General features: G+C 41.1%; 1 protein-coding gene across 3 annotated transcripts in view; it reads right to left on the reverse strand.

Annotated features, from left to right (window-relative positions):
* Nucleotides 1–15,869, reverse strand: part of HDAC8 (histone deacetylase 8) — a 222,487-nt gene extending 206,618 nt beyond the window's left edge. For 2 of the 3 annotated variants that reach the window (XM_080795435.1, XM_080795436.1), the window contains exons 1-4: nt 15,009–15,822; nt 14,450–14,502; nt 11,130–11,260; nt 9,439–9,580 (exon numbers count right to left, since the gene is read on the reverse strand). In XM_080795435.1, the coding sequence (XP_080651561.1) occupies nt 9,439–9,580; nt 11,130–11,260; nt 14,450–14,502; nt 15,009–15,233 (551 nt within the window). In that variant the 5' untranslated portion in view covers nt 15,234–15,822. Of the gene's footprint in view, nt 1–6,584; nt 8,035–9,438; nt 9,581–11,129; nt 11,261–14,449; nt 14,503–15,008 lie in introns of those variants that run through there. The other variant, XM_080795437.1, reaches the window with a different exon arrangement.
* Nucleotides 15,870–20,264: the final 4,395 nt, after the last annotated feature.

Raw genomic sequence — 20,264 nt, forward strand, 5'->3', positions numbered from 1 at the left:
GGCAGGTGCTTCCTCGGTTCACTAGTACGCAACCCACACACTCATCTGTTACGGCCTCCTTCATTTCCTTTGCTCTGGCTTTAGAAGTGTTGGTTCTCCTCCTCCCAAAGCCACTCACCCCATCTTCTCCTGCCTCCTTTGAGACTTTGCTCCATTGCTTATCCTTCTCATATTTCCAAGATTTCCCTTTCAGCCCATAAATGCTCTTAAATCTTTGCGAACAAATCCAATAAGCACCCTCAAGCCTTACTTTCCCTTGGCCATTGCCCTCCTCTTTCAGTTCTTTCCCAAACTTTTGGGCCATTTATGTTCCTTTCCTGCCCATTTCCTTAATTCCCACTCACGCCTCAACAGTTTACATGCCCCTCACTCTCCAGGAAGTTATCTTACCAAAATCATTATTGACTGCGTTACTTGCCAAATATGACTGACACTCTTTAGTACCTCTCTCGATTGACCCCTCCCTAGTGTGTGACACTACTGAGAGCTCTTTTCTTCCTGATACTCTTCTGCTCCTCAGGGGATTCCATGGTCCCTTTCTATTCTGGTTATCTGGCTAGCCCCGACTGTTGTTTTCCAGCTGAATTCACTGGGGCCTCTTCTTGTACTCGCCCATTACAAGCTGGTGTTTCCTGGGGCTCTAGGCTCTACTTTCTTTTTCTAACTCTCTGCCTTTTCCCTCAGTAATTCTGTCCATTGCCATGGTTTGCAACATGCCTTTAGATAATAGCAACACATCTGTCTCTATTTCTAGCTTCCACTTCCATCTCCAAGTCTGAGTACCTGGTTTTCCTGGGTATTACCTCTGCTGCACACCAGCTCCTCCTGTTGATTTACTGAGGTATACAAGGGTTAAGCGCACAGGGTGATGAGTCAGACTGCCCGGGTTTGAATTCCAACACCATCACTTACCAAGCTTGAGCCCAGTTGCTTAATCTCTCTGTACTCCCAGGTGTAAAAGAAAGACAATAACAATATCCACTTCTTCATTCCAGAATATATGAGAAATAGGAGAATCTCTGATAACAATGTGTGTAAGGCAGCATCTAGCACAGAGCTCAACACATGCTGGCTACTGTTATCAAGTCCTGTCTTGTTTGGGACTCTGCTCAAAACTAGCCAGGAACTTGAGTGATCTTCCTCATCTTTACTCTCCACCCATATCTACTAATCACTGATACTCGATTTTCTTTCTTAAAGCTGTCTCAAGACAGCCTTCACCATTCCCCATCCCCCAATCTCACTGCTCTGCCTTAGTTCAGGTCCTCATCACTTGTCACTGGGACTGATGGTACCCTATTCAGTCTCCCCACCTCCAGTCTACACCTCCGTCAATCCGTCCTCTAGGACTATGGTCAGAGTTAAGTTTTCTAAAACACACATCTAACCATGTTACTTCCTCATTGATTTTGTAGCGGCCTCCTCCATTTCCTACCACAGAATTTCTCCAAAGCGTGCACAGCAGAATCACTCCTGGAGTTTCAAAGTTCAGGTTCTGACACTCTACTCCAGACCTACCTGATCAAGATCTCTAAGACAGAACTAGACAGCTGCATCTGTAAGTTTGGCGATTCAGATATACGTGAAGCCTTTCATGACCCATTTCCTACTTTTCTACCTCATCATCTGCCGTTATCCACTTTGTACTTCAGCCCTCCAGCAAGAGTGGGCCACAGGTCATCCCCCAAATCCACCAAGCTGCTTTATTTACACTGCTCTGGTTTTGCAAAGGCAGCTGTGGCCTTCTGAAATGCCGTTCACTTTCTCATCCCCTTGGCACACTCATTCCTCTGCATCTTTGAAGTCTTCTTCACCATAACCTCCTTCTTGACAAATCTTACTTTACTCCTCTACAGTGCTGTTTCTTAACCATTTGCTCGTTATCATTTCCTCATCCAAGGAGCCTTTTTAGATACCTTTTCTTAACTGGCCACTCTGCACAATTTGCTATCACAGATAGACTGAACATTTGCTTATGTACTGTGACCCTTTTGAGGGCCATACACCCTGTAACATCTAAGTTTTTTGTCTTCTCCCACCCTCTCCAAGAATCAGTTTTTGCTCTGGTGGCACACGTTGCTATCTGAATGTTTTTTTTGTTTTTGGAACTGGTCTTCTTAAGGTTCACCTTTGGTTTCCATGATCAGTCTTTTCTGATTCTTTTCCTTAGACCATTTCTTCTCAAGATTCCTTTGTAGGCCTTTCTTCTTCTACCTGTCCTGTAAACACTGGCATCCCACAAGGCTCAGTATTTGTTTTGTTTTCCATATTATCCTATAGATGCTTCTCAGGTGATTTTATCTATTTTCTTAGTTTTAATTACCACCTAACATGCTGTTGACTCCCAGATCGGTATCTTCAGTGGAAACAGTTCTGAGCTCCAGCTTCTTACTAGTGCCAAGTCGGGTTCACAGATTGTCAGCATTTAGTATCATCTGGGAGTCTGTTAGAAGTGCAGATTCTTAGGTTTCACCCTGGACCTCCTGAACCAGATCTGCATTTTATCAAGATGCCCAGGTATTTCATACGTGCATTATAGGCTCCAAAGCCCTGGGCTGGACCCAATTACCAGCTCTCTAGCAGACATCTTGAATTACCTGTTCCAGAAGCACATCAGTTCTCATCCCTACTCTTCCTGGTTAATGGTAACCAAATTTACTCAGTCATCTACACAAGAAATCTAGATTGCTCCTTCCCTATCTTTGGTTACCATTCCTATCTATTCTAGCTACTAAATGGCCCTTGAATTTATTCTCACTTCAATGCTCATCACCACTGCTTTCACCTCCGTTTGGGTAGATTATTACAGTCAAGTCCTAATCGATTTCTCTATTGACATCCTCCCCCCTCCCACTCCCCACCAGTTTATCTGCTGACTTGCTAGACTCTCATCCCTAAAATGCAAATCTGATCATGTTACCTCCTCCTGGCTAAAACTCCCTTCAGTGATTTCTCATGGTCCAAAGCCAGGGTTCTTAACCAGGGACCAATCCATTCATACATGGGCTTTAAGAGAGTCTTATGCTTTCCGAAGTTACAAGGAAAATTTTGCATATGTACACTTTTCTAGGGATAGTATACATAGCTTTCATCAGATTTTCAGAAGGTCTGTGACTGAAACAGGTCAAGAACCACTGATCTGAAGGATCAAGTTCAAACTTTCTAGCTTGTCATATAAGGACCCTTTACACCTCCCCCATCTTACTTCCAGTCACTTACCTACAGGAGTTCCAGCTTTAATTACAGACTTGGAAGTTCCCTCAACTTTCATGCCTCTCTGCCCCTGCACATGCTGTTTCTGGACTAACTCTCAAGTTATCTACATGGCCAGTACATGGTGCAGCCTGGATTTGCACCAGAGTCTTACTTCAGAGTTCACAGTTATTCCACTCTACAGTGACTTGTCATTTTCCACTGTGGCCTAGTACACACAAATAAATACACATACACTGAATAAGTTTCGTGAAATCCACCTTGATTTCAAAAGATGCTGGTTGCAGCCCACTGAATTGATACAAGGTTCTATTAAGGAGCTGCAACTCTCAGTTTGAAAAACACTGCACTAGACCTTTGCTGATACAGGAAGTTCTTATTACTGAGAATTTATTATCTTAGTCCCAGAAGCATCAAGGGTTTGAAGTTTCCTAGGAATACAAAAGCTGTCAATAGCGTGAAAGCACTTGTTAATGAATCAACCACTTCTATCAGTCCCCATTCAAACAAGCTACTCCTCTAAACTCTAGCACCTATATCCCTCCCCATCTATTCAATCGCTTTGTCTTTCATGGATACATCAGTGAGCAATTCACTGAAAATCTATTACAAAGTGAAATTACAAATCTTACAAAAGGATGCAAGATACCATGAAGTCAACACACAAAACTGGAAAGGACCAGTTTACAATTGAAGAGGAGAACTATAAATAAGGATAACAATAAGAATTTAAAAAATGGTTCGAAAGAGAGGGATTTGAATGCCAAATGATTAAGGAGAAGCCCTCAGAAAAAACTGAAAAAGCCCTTGAACATTTTGACAAAATCAACCCTCTTAATGATCATGCTGTAAAAATCTCACAGAAAGTTAAATGTACCGTCTTGAAATATCATGCAGTTTTGTTAGAGAAATTAGGCCCAAACAAAAACAATCAATCCTTGATATATTCTTTGTTTGAAGAATTATGTAGCATTCAATTTTATTAAAAGAGACAAAATAGACATATTTCGATAGTGTTTTAGTTATTCCAGTTAGTATCCTAATCACGTCCTGCCCTCTCTGTTATTTACTCAAAAAATTTTGTCCCCCTTTCAAATAGATTCACTTGGTGGTCTTCTGCCTGGTACCAACTTCCCTCAAATAATAACTTCTTGTATAATCCTTTGTTCCCTCATCACCTGACATACAACAGGAGCTTAATAAAAGTTTGTTAAGTGAATAACTCCAGGGATGGCCTTCTCCTCCCTATCTAGTCTCAGTTTCCCCCAATCCAATCAGCATATTGCCACCTTCTCTACAATTCTTCAGTAAATCCCCACTGGCCCCAGAAAAAAAAGTCCAACTCCTTAGCATGCTGACAAATCCTTAATAATCTGCTCTTGCTCTATTTGCTCTCACATCCTGGCCATATTTAACAACTTGTAATTCTCTATAACTAATTCACCATAACTACTTGTAATTCTCTCACACCTCCCACTGCCATGCTTTTTATTATTCCCTCTGTTTGGAATTCTCTATCCCGAATCTTTATACCGAAGGGAAGGCAAACTCCTTCTCCTCCTTCTGTACACTCCACTACCTTGCACCGAATTGTAGCATACACTGACCATATTGTGTCTGTATTGTAACCACTTCCCACCTTGTTCCAAGCTGTTTTTACTATAAAACATTCTACTGATAAAACTAATATACGTTAGAGAAAATACAGGAAAAATATAGGAAACAGAAGAAAGATATGTGTGTGTGTGTGTGTGTGTGTGTGTGTATACCTCTTTATCTCTCACAGCGTCATCATCTTCACAAAGTCACTGGTATCATTTTGTTGTATTTCCTTCTAAGAGTTTTTCATAAGCATCTATTTTTTACATGACTAATCGGAGTGAATGTGCAATGTTGTAGCTACCTGCCCTTTAAAAACAAAGCCAACATTACAGAACAGGCATTTTTTTTGTCACATAGTCATCCTAATTATCACTTGTTAATGGTTACATAATAGCCTATCAAGTGAGTATCTTACAGAAATACTATCTAAACATTCTGAACATTCTGCTGTTGTTGAATATTTAGGTCTCCCTCTTTCTCCCACCTCTCCACTTTTTTTGGCTATTATAATTAAGAGAGAAATTACCATCTTCATACACACAGTTTTCTAATATTTTTGGATTGGTTTATTTCCTTACAATAGATTACTGAAAGTAATAGATATATGAGTTGAGAATCTTTCTTCTTTCAGCTCAAATTTGGGAGGAGACAAATACATACAGGTGTATATTATGTTTCAGTCTCCCCGTAATTTTAGTAATGCTAAATATTTACTCATGTTTATTTACTATTTGTTTCCTCTTTGGTGAATTGTTCCTGTCTTTTGTCCACTTATCTAAATTTCAGTGTTCTAAAAAATCAATTAAAAGAAAGATTTTATTATTTTTTGGGGGGGGAGAGATGAGAGGGAGAGGGAGAGAGAGGGAGAGAGAGAAGGGGCAAAGGGAGAGGGAGAGGGAGAATCCCAAGCAGGCTCCATGCTCAGCACAGAGCCTAATGCGGGGCTAGATCCCACAACCCTAAGATTACGACCTGAGCAGAAATCAAGAGTTGGAAGCTTAACTGACTAAGCCATCCAGGCGGCCCTAGAATAAAGATTTTAATCCTTTGTAGTATTAACTATTTTTTTCCCTCTTCTTGTCTCGGTAATATTTTAGCTGTAAAAGTAATAAAATCTCATTACAGAAATTTTGCAAACTACAGAAACACACTTTAAAAAAAGTCATCAATAATTCTGTCACCCCGACACAGCCACTATCATTATTCCCACTGCTTTTTTTTTTTTTAAATATGTGTGTGTTCTACAAAGTTGTAGTTGTGGTGTGCATACAATTTTAAAACCTGTCTTTTCATTAACACAAGTCTTTTTCTGAAATGCCTTATACAGTCTTCACAATAATCATTTAAATAATACATAATATTCTATGGAGCAGATTGACCATTTCCTTATTACTACATATTCATTTTATTTCTAATATTTCTGTTTCATAAAGAACACTGATAAGCACTTCCATACAAATAGTTTTTTTTCCATATTTTGCACTGTCTTCTCAGGAGTAGGATTAAAGGGCATTGATCCTATCCCTAAAGCAGACAGAGGACACTAATATACCTTAGCTACCAAGTTACTTTCTTAAGAGGTTGAAATAAACCATGCTCTTACTAGCCAACTGAGTACCATGTTTTTCAATTCTGGCTTAAAAAGGGGCCACCTAGTTTAAATTTGCATTTCTTTGACCAGTAGCAATGAACACTGCCCCAGGTTTTCCCATGGTACTTAAATACCTTTGTAAATTTTCTCTTCACGTTCTTTGCCCATACTTCTTTTTATACATCATACCACAGGAATGCCTTAGGAAATACAAACACACTTTGTCATATTTATGTCAAATATGCCTTTTTAGTCTGTATTTAGATTTTGTGTTTTAAATGGCCACAAAACTTTTAAAAGTGATTTTGGTTTTAAAATTTTATGCAGCTAAATTTGTTGAGCTTTCCCTTTGGGAGTTTTTTTTTTCCTATTACTTCCTAAGCGTAAAAAAACTATTCTCCTTGAGAAGCTTGGTAAATATCCATTCATTCTATTTTTTTTTTATAATTTGCTTTTTTACATTGAACTGTTCAATCTAGCTGCCACTTATTTTAGTTTATTACAGGAGATGAGGGTATAAATGCTACCAGCTGTCACAACATCATTTACTGGATAATCCTTTCCACTCCCATCCACTTGCAAAGCATCTTTTACAATAGACTGAATTCTTATATATAACAGTCTCTTTGGGGAATGTAGTATAATATCATCTGTCTCATCTTATACCAGCAGTACTGGTGTTTTCATTATTCTAGTTTTGTATGTTTAATATCTAATAGCATTAGTCACTCATCACTCTTCTTTTAAGGAATTTCTTTGAAAATCATTGTTCTTTAGTTTCCAAATGCAATTATTTGCTGGCTTACCTCTAAGATATAAATTTTGTGAAGGCTGGATTGGTTCATTTCCTTAGAATAGACAAGAACCATATTACAGGGTCATATAGGTAGGAATATTTTCCCCACTCTTTCAACACCTTTTCCCAAAGTTTTCAAAAATAATGTACCAATTTCACTGTAATTATGCCAGCATGAGGATATTTTGAAGACTTTTTTTTCAACATTGGTAAGGGAGAAAGATACCATGCTTCAATTTTTATCTCTCTGCTTATTAGTGATGATAAACATGTGCTTGACATACAGTAGGTGCTTAATCAGTGCATGTTGAATGGCTAAATGGCATGTATGAATCTATATATGTATTTGGGGATGGCAACATTTAAACAAATATTGCGCTTATGATAGATAATGCTGGCTAGATGTTGGTTCATGGGCTCAATACCTGTAGTCCCCCTGCAGAGACGTTCTAGAGGTGCCAAGAACCCCCTAGATTTTGGACCTGAATTGGGGAAAGCCCTAGAAACTCTCTGTAATTTATATCCACCACAGTGTCTGTTTCCAGGTAGGATCAGCTGAAAACTGTCTGAAAAGTTAAGGTAATACCTACCTGCATGCAGCCCAGAAGCAGCCATGATTCGCTCTAGATAGAGCATGCTTCATTTCAAAGCAAAACAGTGAGAAGAAGTGGCAGGTATCTGGGTAGTCCACTGGAAATTGACCCAGGCCCTCGCAGGCCTTAAGCAGGGAATTTAAGTATAGAAGATCCTCCAGTGCCCCACACAGAAAGCAGATCTGATTAACAGGATCAGGCATTTTCCATGAAAGCACACTGCCTTTCTTCTCAACTGGCTAAGTGCAAAAGGGAATAGAGGTCCTTGTTTCAGAGAGGCTTGGTTTTTTTTTTACCCCCTCCCCCACCTTTCATCTGTAGTTTAAAGGCAAGAAGGTTATTTACTTATTTATTTTTGTCCTAGGGATCACCGTCTTTATTTTGAAAAATTTTAATGGAGCAAGAGCTAACAAAGGTAGGTAGTTTCTCTTTGTTTCTAAGGCCACATAAAACTCATTATTAAACACTGGTTCTCTCTGCTCCATCACCTCAGTAGTAGATTCTAGTAGTAAACTTTCTCAAGGATTTCCTTGGTCATGAAAGCTTTCGATTTGATGAAAAGAATTCCATGTTCTTATCTTAACTTCCGTATGCTGAAACTGTGCTCAGGGTTTTAGTCTGAGAAATAAAGCGCCATTTTCTCTGGACTCAAGAGCACCAAGGATGATCAAGCTCATGGCCAACAGTATGAACAACTGGCGTGTGAAAGATGTATCACCAGTTACTACCACCGCCGCTTCATTTCACTCACACAGCCCATAGAGAAATTCAGAGTTTTAAAAATTCTTCTCCTCCAGTATGTATTAAGTACTACCCACATAGCAAGCAAGCCTATCAAGCAAGATGACAGATGCCGTCCCCGCAGTCCTTGTCACACACAGGATGGAGCTGTTTGAAATGTCAACATGAAACTCCAAAAGGACTTCTCTAGCTCCAAGTAGCACCTGAGAACCGCTGTTTCAGAAGCCCTTTCTCCTGAGTGACACTTAATTCTCTCAGTTAGTTGCCACTTGCCTTAGAGATGGCAGCAAAAGCTTCCTTCTTGATTTGTCAGCCTTTTATTTTAAATCTATTCTCATCAGTTTCCCACCTATTTGGAAATCTGTTTGCCACCTCTTTCAAGGACCAGCTCTAAAATGCACCTCTCCCAAGACTTCCACGATTAATTTCTGCATAGCGCTAAAATCTCAGCTCATATACATATTCAGTTGGTACCCAAACTGATGTTGTTCCCTAATTATTCTAGCTCTGTGAGTGTCTCTAAAGCATAAGTCCCTTCAAGACAGGGGAATTTCCAAAAAGCTGGGAAAGGAACGTAGAGACTGTCTAGTTAGATCCTTCGCCCCGCCCATTTTCCTGATGAAGAAACTGAGTCCTAGAGAGGTTAATCTTTCCAAGTCAGTTAGCCAAGTCTGCAGAAAAACTAGGCACGGGGCCCAAGTATCCTGACTTTCAATAGAGTGCTTTCCACTATATTGTGTCACCTTCTTCTATTCCACTTGTATCTCCTCAGAATGCCTCGTAAAGTGCTATATTTGTACACAGATCTCTCAGTGAATGCCCAGACAATAAGCAGAAGAGTTTACATAACGGAGAAACTGACTCAAGTAAAGAGGCAGAAAGCATAAAGGTCATTTTCTTACTTCTTTGCATGATGCCACCCTCCGGACCAGTTAATTGCTACTTTGCACATTCCATCAATCAGGCATTGGGCAGCTGTGATAGTGGCCCCTCCTACAGCTGCTGCGTAGTCAAATATCCCTTCAGTGGCTGGGCAGTCATAACCTTCGAGCAAACATCAGAAGAGCTTGTTACAAGATGAAGTGGAGAAAGAAGAGGTGTGATACTGTGATTTACATAATAAGAAATACCCCTAGGTGATCTTCATCCCCCATGTCTGACACCCAGCTCCTCAAACTGTTTCCTAAGTGAGGAGAGCAGTAAAATTGTCTCTGTTGTGTTAATGAGGTGACTTGTGGATCACACCTCAGGATCAGGGTGGGGAGATCCAGGTGATTGGAAGTTAGAATTACCAGTTCTACCCCCTGACCTCCTCCTGTGAGAGGAAGGGGCTGGAGATTCAATGACCCATGGGCCAAAGAGTCAATCAGTCATGCCTATGTAATGAAGCCTCCATAGAAACTCAAAAGGCTGGCTGGGAGAGGTTCTGGTTTGGTGAGCGTGGAGATGTGGGGGGAGGGTGATGCCTGGAGAGTGCGTGGAAGCTCCACACCCTTTGGTTATCCCTTGCCCTATGCATCTTTTCTATCTGGCAGTTCTGAGTTATATCCTTTTACCATGAACCAGTAATCTAGTGAGTAAGTGGGTTCCCTGAGTTCTGCGCCCTGTCCTAGCAAATTCAACCCAAAAGAGGGTGTTTGTGGGAACCTTCTGATTTATAGCCAGTCAGTCAGAAGCACAGGTAACAAGCTGGGCTCGTGACTGGCATGTGAAGTGCCGAGCAGTCTTGTGGGATGGAGCCTTTAACCTGTGGGACCTGATGCTATTGCCAGGTAGACAGTGTCAGAATTGAGTCGAATTGTAGGCCACCCAGCTGGTGTCCTGAGCATTGCAGGAGGTGTGGGAGGAAAGCCCCACCTCCACACATTGGAACTGGGCTTAGAACCCTACTGGGAGGAGTAGTTTGAGGTGCAACAACAGCATATATTACCAAAAAGCTACTGTGCTAACATCAGCTTCCAAATGAGAGATAAACATCTCCAATGTTTGGCAAAGAATTTTTTGAAGTGTTGGAACTAGAAAAGCTAAACCTTCAAGATTAGCTAGTCACATCCTACAGACGGAGAAACTGAGTCCCGAGAGGTGATATGTCTTCTCTATGATCACACAGAGCCAGGCCTGGGACCCATGTCCCTTGACTCACCCATTTCCCAGACCAGGGTTCTACCAAACCATGATGTTTCTCTAGACTAGCCTATCGGCCACCTACAGTTTTTTAAAAAAATACAACTGTTCAACCTGAAGCAGGGTTGAAAACTTAGCTGGAACATAAATATGTACTCAAGTTAAAATATAAGGTCATGGGACAGTTACATAAGCATACATGCAGCCAGACCCAATCTGGGCACTACTATTAGGGCTTCAGCAACTAAAAGATCTTCCCTCATCTGACCCACCATTCAGTTTTGCTCAGTTCATATGGTTTGCTCGGTAAGTGAGATATGTATATCTAAACTAAGAGATTAAGACGGTGGTTAACACATTAGTTCTTAATTAACAAATATGAAAGACCATCATGCAATCATAAAATGAGTGGTTACAATTTACAGATGGAGGTCATCTACCTCCCATCATTACCCGGTAATGACTTTACCTAGCCCATATTCTATGGAGTCTGGATGATCGTCATCTCCTTCTTGGCTGACCTTCTGGAGATGCTGCAGATAGGCATCAGTGTGGAAGGTGGCCATCTCCTCCATGGAAGCTACTTTGGGCTTAACTATCCTAATAATAACAGAGAACAAAGAGAGGTGAGTGACTCAGACCCAGAGTATGCCAGAAACTGGAAGCAGGAGCCAGCAGTCTGAGCAGAAAATACAACTCCCAGCTTCCAGTTCCAGTGGGCTGAAATAATGAACACCTTCTGTTCTCCTACTGCACCATCTAGTCCTCACTTCCTCACATCTATATAATGATTCCATTAATAAGGGGTGAGAGGGCAGATCTTCCCCCTGAGTTTATAGGTAGGTTAAAAAAAAAGTGAGTAATTATATTTAAGTTAAACAGATACTGGACCAACTTCACTCTGGAAGTTACAACTTGCATGACAAACTAGTAGGCGGAGATATTCTCATTTGAGTCAGTTCCTAATTGGTATATATAATCCTTTCAGCTATATTTTTACTTTATTTTTTTTTTACTTTTTTTTTTAGAGAGGGAGGGAGAAAGCGGGAAGGCAGGGGGGAGGGACAAAGGGAGAGGGAGAGAGAGAATCTTAAGCAGGCTCCAGGCCCAGTGCGGAGCCCGACATGGGGCTTGATCTCACAACCCTAAGATTATGACCTGAGCCAAAAATCAAGACTGAACTCTATATTTAACTTTAGTAGGCAACTGTATTTTCATGACTTTTGAATTTGGAGCCAGAGAACTGGGCACCTCTTTCTAACTCCGTACTTAACAGCTTCTCATCTATAAAGTAGGGAGATCTAATGGGACATATGTGAAGATTAAATGATAACATGAAAATGCTTTATGGATAACTATCATTATTATTAATATTAAAGGATAAAATATGGCAATTCAAAACATAAAAGTTTCTCTACTTGGTGTGCCACATCTACCTCTGAGGAAAAAGAGAAGGGGCAAACTGGTTGGACCTGGGCTTCACTCAGAAGCTCTCAATCAACTCCTCACAACAAGTGACAAATAGAAGTGACTGAAAGAGGGGCACCTGGGTGGCAGCTGAACGTCTAACTCTTGGTTTCGGCTCAGGTCATGATCTCAGGGTCGTGAGATGAAGCCCTGGGTCAGGCTCTGTGCTCAATGCGGAGTCTGTCTGAGATTCTCTCTTTCCCTCTGTCCCTCCCACCACTCTCTCTCCTTTTCTCTCCAATAAATGAAAAAATCCTTAAAAAAAAAGAAGTGACTGAAAGAATACAGGGTGACTTTAAGCTTACAGCAGGACTTATCATGTCTAACCTCTAGCTGCCTACTCCCCATTTCCTCTCCCTGACTCTGCCATTGCCACTCAAAGGGTAGTCTATGGACCAACAGCAGCAGCATCACCTAGAAGCTAATTAGATATGCAGAACTTCAGCCCCTGCCCCCTGCCACCGATTTCCTGAATCAGTATTTAACAAGGTGATTCATAAGTACATTCAAGTTGGAAGAGCAATGACCTAAGTCACAGGGAGGTAGTAGTGTGGTGGTTTTTTATGTTTGCTGAATGGGAACTCAGCCATGAGTTTTTCATGAATTAATATGATCATAGAGGCTACTACTATCGCAAAGCAGGTCAGAAAAATCCTGTAGCTCAGTCTCGAAAAAATCATATATAGGGTCAAGAGCCAAGGATTCCTGCTTCTCCTTCAAGAAAGTATGCCTACATCCTCAGAGGTGACAAATCTGCACATTAAAATATAAATGTTACAGTTTCTTGGACTATGTTTCCCAGCCCTAACAGGTGTCTTTTCTAGCATCCTTCCTCTTGTTTAACAAATATGGAAAGCCTCTCTGCTTAATAGCAAGGGAATGGGACAGTTTTGCTTTGCACTGATTTCTTGTTTGTCTTAAAGTAACTTTTGAAAAGTTAAATAACTGTGGGATGCCTGAGTGGCTCAGTCGGTTAAGTGTCTGCCTTTGGCTCAGGTCATGATCCCAGGGTCCTGGGATCAAGTCCCACACTGGGTTCCTTGCTCAGGGGGAGTCTGCTTCTCCCTCTCTCTCTGCCTGCCTCTTCCCCCTGCTTGTGCTCTCTCTCTCTTGCAAGGAAATAAACAAATAAAATATTTTTTAAAAGAAAAGTTAAATAAATGGAAGGCATGTAGTTCTTATGTCTAACACACATATGGGTTAAAAAAATATGGTACTCCTGGGACGCCTGGGTGGCTTGGTTGGTTGGGCAGCTGCCTTCGGCTCGGGTCGTGATCCCAGAGTCCTGGGATCGAGTCCCACATTGGGCTCCTTGCTCGGCAGGGAGCCTGCTTCTCCCTCTGCCTCTGCCTGCCTCTCTGTCTGCCTGTGCTCACTCTCTCTGACAAATAAATAAAATCTTTAAAAAAAATACGGTACTCCATAAATGATTTTGTTAATAATAAGGATAAAATTTGAAAGCCTATTACACAAACTTCTGGGAGATAAATGAAGCATACCACACAAGCCCGTGCAGACACTCACCTATTTGGCCAGACAATGTCATAAATAATCCTACAAGACAGGGCTGTAATATTTACTCTTACAAAGATTAACGGCAAGTTCATTTTTTTTTAAAGAAGCACTTAACTCTGAGTTAAGCACTTAAAAGAAGCACTTAACTCTTAGCTGAGATATTTAATAAATATCTAATAAATATCTATTTATTAAATAGATATTTAATAAATATCTAATATTTACTCTTACAAAGATTAACGGCAAGTTCATTTTTTTTTAAAGAAGCACTTAACTCTGAGTTAAGCACTTAAAAGAAGCACTTAACTCTTAGCTGAGTTCTGGTCTGGTTGCAGTTTTGCTTTAGTCTTGATTTGTCTCCAGGCTTACTGCTAATAGTTTGGTGGTGGTGATGGGGTGTCTAAAGGTCTGAAGTTGAACACACACCCTCACATCTGGCTTGGAAACAAATACATACAAACCCCAGAACACCTCCTAGCCAAACATCTATTCCCCCCCTCATCAGATGGGTTTTAGTGTCCTAATGTACTCTCCTCAAAATCTCCACAGAGCACCTATCCCTAGAATACTCTCCCTTCCAGCAACAGAGTCTTATTTCTAATGGATCTTAACTACTTCAGGCATTTTTCTTCAGGTCTTCTTAATTCTTCAAGAACTTTCACTAGGTTACAGATAGATTACAAACACTGATTACAAAAAAATTGAAAAAAAAAAAGATTATTCTCCTTCTAATTTGCTCCACTGTGAAGTAGGACATTAAGGCTAGAACACTTAGGTTCAGGGCTCTGTTCATGAAAGACAACTTACCTCATTTGCTTATGCAGTGCATATGCTTCAATCAAAGAATGTACCATGCTGGCCTAAAAACATCAACAAAAAAGAAAAAAAAGCAAGAAAAAAAAAGGCAGAATACAAGTCTCTTAAATGTTTAATTCAGAGAAATACCATCGACTTCATCATCCTGAACAAAGAAACTAACTTTTAACCCCCTCTTTTTACTTAACAGTTACAATGCACTTTAGACAAATTGCTAAGGCGAAAGCTACCGGGCCTTACCGAGGTAGGGGAACATTTCTCTCCTGCAGCGTCTTCCCCACTTCAGGGATCCCTTGTAGTAGAGACACCAACCCCTCAGTGCCATCCCCTCCCCCGCACTCCTACCTCAACCGGTGCATTGGACGCCCCGCAGATAAATGCTGCGCTCTCAGAAACTACAAGGGAACACTTCCCCGATCACCTGGTGCAGCTGCCCAAATTTCTGCTGATTTTCCCCAGCCCAATCCTCAACCCCTTCCTAATGCCTCGGGTCCAAAGGCCCCCACCCCCACCGCAAAAGCCCACGGTCTTTCTCCCCCACCTCTCTTACCCGTTTGGGGACTTTGGCCAGGGAGTCGCACATGCTGACATACTCGGGACTGTAGATGTAAACTGGAGGCAGCGACTGCCCACTGTCCGCCGGTTCCTCCGGCTCCTCCATCTTCCAGTTGCAGCCGTTCCGGAGCCGCCGTCTGGATCCGGCTTTTTTCGGACTCAACCCGGGCTCCGGTTCCTGCTCCTCTGAACGGCCGCAGCGGTGCTCCCTGGTCAACATTCCCTCCTATTCGCGCTGTCGCCAGAGACACTGTCCCAGCTCCCCATCCAGTTGAAGGAATGCATGGGCCTTCCCAGGCCAGAACCTCTTCATTTAGTGACCACGGCTCAAAAACGGGAGGCCGGCAAATATAAAAGCCCAAAGAGCAGCCAATTAGGATCAATATTTTATGGCACAAATAAGCACGGTCAAAACTAACCATCCTTGTTGCCCTACGGGGCCATTTGAGATGAGGTCAGACCAGCTTTAGAGCATGCTGGGAGATGTAGTTTTGAGGGGTTCGGGTAGCGGAAGAGCCGGGGCTAATTACTAAAATAGCCGCGAATGTGTTTTAGTGCTTAAAAAAAGAAAAGAAAAAAAAAAAAAGCAGGCTCAACTCTTTACGCATCGTTTCAATCTGCAAATACAGCCATATAAATATTTAAAAACGACACAGTTTGACCACCAGGAGCCCAACAGCACCGAGCTACATTAGACAGGCTTTTGTGTGTGTGTGGTGGTGGGGGGGACTAATTAATGGTGCAAAGGGTTGGGAAAGTTTGCACAGTAAATTCTGTACCACAACTTTAGTTTATTCCTTTTCATCATTAATCCATGTCCATGTAGGAGTTAACAATATCAATAATTTACTCTGGCAAAGCCCAGAGCACTTTCCTAAGAGGCTGGCCGGTACTCTGGAAATTGCTTTGTAGATTTCAATCAAGCAATGATGTCAAATTACTCTTTGAAAATTCATGTGGAGTAAGGGGGTAAGCAGATACTTTCAGTGATGTTTGGAAACTGCAGCTCCCCTTCCCTCCCTCCTTTTGCTTCTGTAACTATACAAGGGTTACTTACATATTTTAGGTTTAGTGTGAGGGTCTACATTAACAATATCCTGAAGCAGTTCTAGAATTATCATCAGTATTTCTGCATTCCTGGAAGCCCCTATGATATGATGCAAGCTGGCTAATGCTCAAGCCTCCACCTCTCACATTAACCTGAAGTGACCTAGGAACACCCCTCAGACAATCCAATATCCTTACTTCCTTTAAAACCTGGCTTGCTTTTTTGACTCTTTAAACACTTACAAAGCATTGTGATATGCACTTGGATATTTTATCTCATTTCATTTTGCAAAAGATGAAATCCTATGAAGGATGTTGTAATATGCCCATTTTACAGAGGCAGTTTAGAGAGAACAAATAACTGTTCAACGTCACACGCTTACTAAGCAGAAAAGCAGGAATTCAAAACCAGGTCTGCCTGACACTGAAGCCTTTGAACATTCCCTTTACTATGTAAACTTCATTTCTCCAGGATGACTTTGTGTTAAATTTAACTTTGCTCAACCCTCTATTTAGTATTCCCTGAATATTTAGCATTCTGGAAATATTCTCCCCCCTGTGATGTGTTCTTTAACTTATGCTCCCATAGCAACTAGTTCAAAGTTCTGTGATCAGTCATTCATCAAACATTTATCTGACATCAGCTAAATGTACACTACAGCTAAAGATTCAGTTCTCAAGATGAATTACAATCTGATCTCTGCTCTCAGGGAATATGCATTCTTGTAGAGATGATGTAGATGTAGATGATGTAGAGATGTACACAAGAAACTGATGTAGATGTAGATGATGTAGAGATGTACACAAGAAACTGTATGCAATGCAGCAGAGTCAGATAATGAATATAGGATGCTTAGATTATTTAATAAATAAACATTGAGTATTTAATAAATGGCAACTAGGATTCCTACTCAGTGGCATTTGAGATGGTCTTAGTGCGTGGATAGGATTTTACTTGGTGGGGATGAGAGCCAGGGGAGGACACACTGACTAGAAACCACACACGCATAAGCAAAAACAACAAGGAGACCATTTCTAGTCGAGTGAAGGGACTGGATCATGAAGTGTTTTGAATGCCAGACTAAAGAGAATAGACTTCATTCTGTGGAAAATGAGGAGACATTTAAACAGAAACCTTAAAAAGAAAAGATTTCTACAGCAGTGGCGGGTAGGAAAGATTAGCTATTGAAAGACTAGAGGCAGTCGGAGTGTTCCAGTGGTCCACATAAAAAGTAATGGATGGTTCAAACTAGGGTAGGGGCCACAGAAACAGAGAAGCCACTACCCGTTCCCCCCACCCCCCATCCTGGATTGTCATCTCTCACATGGACTTTCTGCAGTATCTAACAGGTTTCTACTTGTACTCTTGCAGAACTACAATCCAGTCTTTTTGTAGCCACCAGAATGAACTTGGGAAAAGAAAAAAGTAAATCAGATCTTGTCACTTTTTAAAGCCTCCCCTACCTCGTGATGACAATCTTTTGAGCCAGGAAGAAGAATGTAAATTTTGGAAGTGCCTGTTTGTGGAAGTTAGGAGGAGAAAAAGATGCCAGAAAGGAGAAAAAAAAGAAATAGTTGGTTGAGAACAAGTGTGGTACAGTTTCACAGAAATCGAGGGATGATGTGGGTTATAAGAAGGGAGAGGTAGTAAAAACGTCATTGCCATTAGGAGCTCACTGATGTTCTCCAAACAAAACAAAACAAAACAAAACAAAACAAAACAAAACACCAAAAAAACCAAAAAAACCAAAAAACCAAACCAAACCAAAAAAACCCACCAAACCAAACCAAAAAACTCCATCAAACACCACAAGGCAGGGGAGGAAGCCAGACTGCAAGGGGTTAAGGAGTGAAGACTGTCAAGTGTAGCTTCCTCTTTGAAGAAATTTAATTGTGGAAGGAAGGAGTTAGTATATCAGGGGATGTAGAATTCATGAATGATTGTTTTTAAGACAAGAGAAATGCATATGTTTACAGACAGAGGGGAAGGAGTCTGTGGGGCTGTAGGAGTTCACTGAAAGGTGAGATCATGACAGGTTGGCAATATAAACAAGAGATGAGATTTGCCCTGGGTCTTCAGGGATAGGCAGTGAGAGGAAGAGGGCAGGATACAGGATGGCCAACTGACACCCTAAAATCTAGACCAAAAAAAGATGACACGAAAATGGATTGTTCTATGTGTTCTTTCAGATCCAGCAGCAGGTAGCTGAATACTTCAATGCACTTCTAAACTGGAAACAGTATCCTCATTTGGCATACAATGTGGCAAGATGATTCAAGTACAGAGAAAGATAAATTGTTGCAATGAGGCTCTGAAATTGGCGGCGTATTCTTGCAGCAAATTTGCAGGGTGGCAGGGTGGCTGGACCCTTGTTTATGGTTAAGATGGAGCACAATCCATGCCACAGGTCCCTAATCTCAATTTGCTACATGCTTAAGCCCCAGATGGTCCTTAAATTGGGAAGAAAACCCTTCTCAAAGCACTGGATTTGCAGTTGGAAGACTTTAAGTTCAAAGGAAGGAGGTTGAATTTTGGCTCCAAAGTTTACTGCTGTGGGGACCCTGGGTAAATTCCTTGACTCACACTCTTCCACCGTTATTGCTAAAGCTAGTTTTTGAACCAGCAAGGTCAGGTTGGGCTGTGCCACTTCTTTTAGTGATCTCTCCTGTTTTCACTTGCTGGCAGAAACAGGCAGAAGGGGAAGCAAACACGTTACAAAGGCACTACTCCTCTGGCTACCTTCTTTGTGCATTTCTGTCCATACAATCTGCCCACTGATGCCTCAACTGTACTTAACAGACTGACCCTTGTTTTAATGTCTTTTCCTTGGAGAGTTTCATTGTCGAGAATGTGAACTCTAGAGTCAGACTGCTTGGGCTCAAATTCCAGCTGTACCACTTATGAGCTGTTTGATCTTGAACAGTTTGCTTAAGTTCTCAGCACCTCAGTTCCCTCCTCTGTAAGATGGGGATGATAATAGTCTCTAATCTCACACGGTAATTGTGAAGAATAGAATAGAATAGAATAGAATAGAATAGAATAGAATAGAATAAGGTGGTTCATACCAGCTGCCTTATAACAATGTCTGGCATTTGGTAAGCACTCAAATATTATCATCCAAGAGATATTATGCCAAGTATTCCCTAATTTGGAGGAAAGTCTCCCCGCATTGTTTCCTTACCCCACACCACTACTGCAAGAGTATTGCTTGTGGTTTGAGAATAGGTCCTTGGCTTTGAGGCCTAGCCTTAAAAGAAATCAGACTTCTGCTAAATATAGGGCAACCATATAATCCAAACTGGGACACTTTTGAGAGTGACAAAGAGTGCTATTAATAATTATGCCAGGACAACAGGCATAAATGGAGACTGTCCTGGGCAAACCAAGCCCTAAGGTCACTCAGGTTTAATAGGAAATGAAGACTAAATGTGGACAACACTGTATTTATCTCCACTGCATTAGTGTAGGTACTAGGTGTTAGGTACCTAGCACCTAGTACCTACACTAATTGGTAAGTGCAATGGGGGATAGTAGAGGTTTTTGTGAGCTGTGGCTAAGAACAACTTTTGCCCCACCAGTTGCATAAAACTCCCACAGTGTAGTAAAACCTAACTAACCAGGATGGGACTGGAGACTGGTTCATCCTTACTGAATAAACCCTCACTTGTTACACAAAGGTTAATAGGTAGTATAAAGAAGATTCTGCCAAGTATTTATAATACTTAGGAGACCAAATAATCTTTAAGTACCCTCCAGTGGTACAGAAGCACCATTTGCACACAGTTGTAATTCTGAGTAAAAATCAGTCTTATTCATTCGTCAGAACAGGTCCCCTATCATTATGATGAGCTCTGGGTGTTATATGTAGTGATAATTCACTAGAATCTACTCCTGAAACCAATATAGCACTGTAAGGTAACTAATTTAAATAAAAATTTGGGGAAAAAAAGAATAGGTCCCCTAAAGATGTCACTAAGCCCGTTTTAATTTAGTGAACCTAGTTTTGAGTGGGTATGTGTTTGAAAGATAAAAGTGCATTTCTTTACATATATTATCTAACATGTTCTACAATGTATAATATAGGATTTCTGTGTTAATATTATTCCACTTTGACCCAATTAATGAGCTTTGGCTGTACTGTACAATTAAACAGAGTATGTAAGAGAGAGCCACCAAAGAAACTCCAATCACAAAAACACACAT

Source organism: Martes martes (assembly GCF_963455335.1).
Source record: "Martes martes genome assembly, chromosome: X".
In the NCBI taxonomy this organism is placed as follows: Eukaryota; Metazoa; Chordata; class Mammalia; order Carnivora; family Mustelidae; genus Martes; species Martes martes.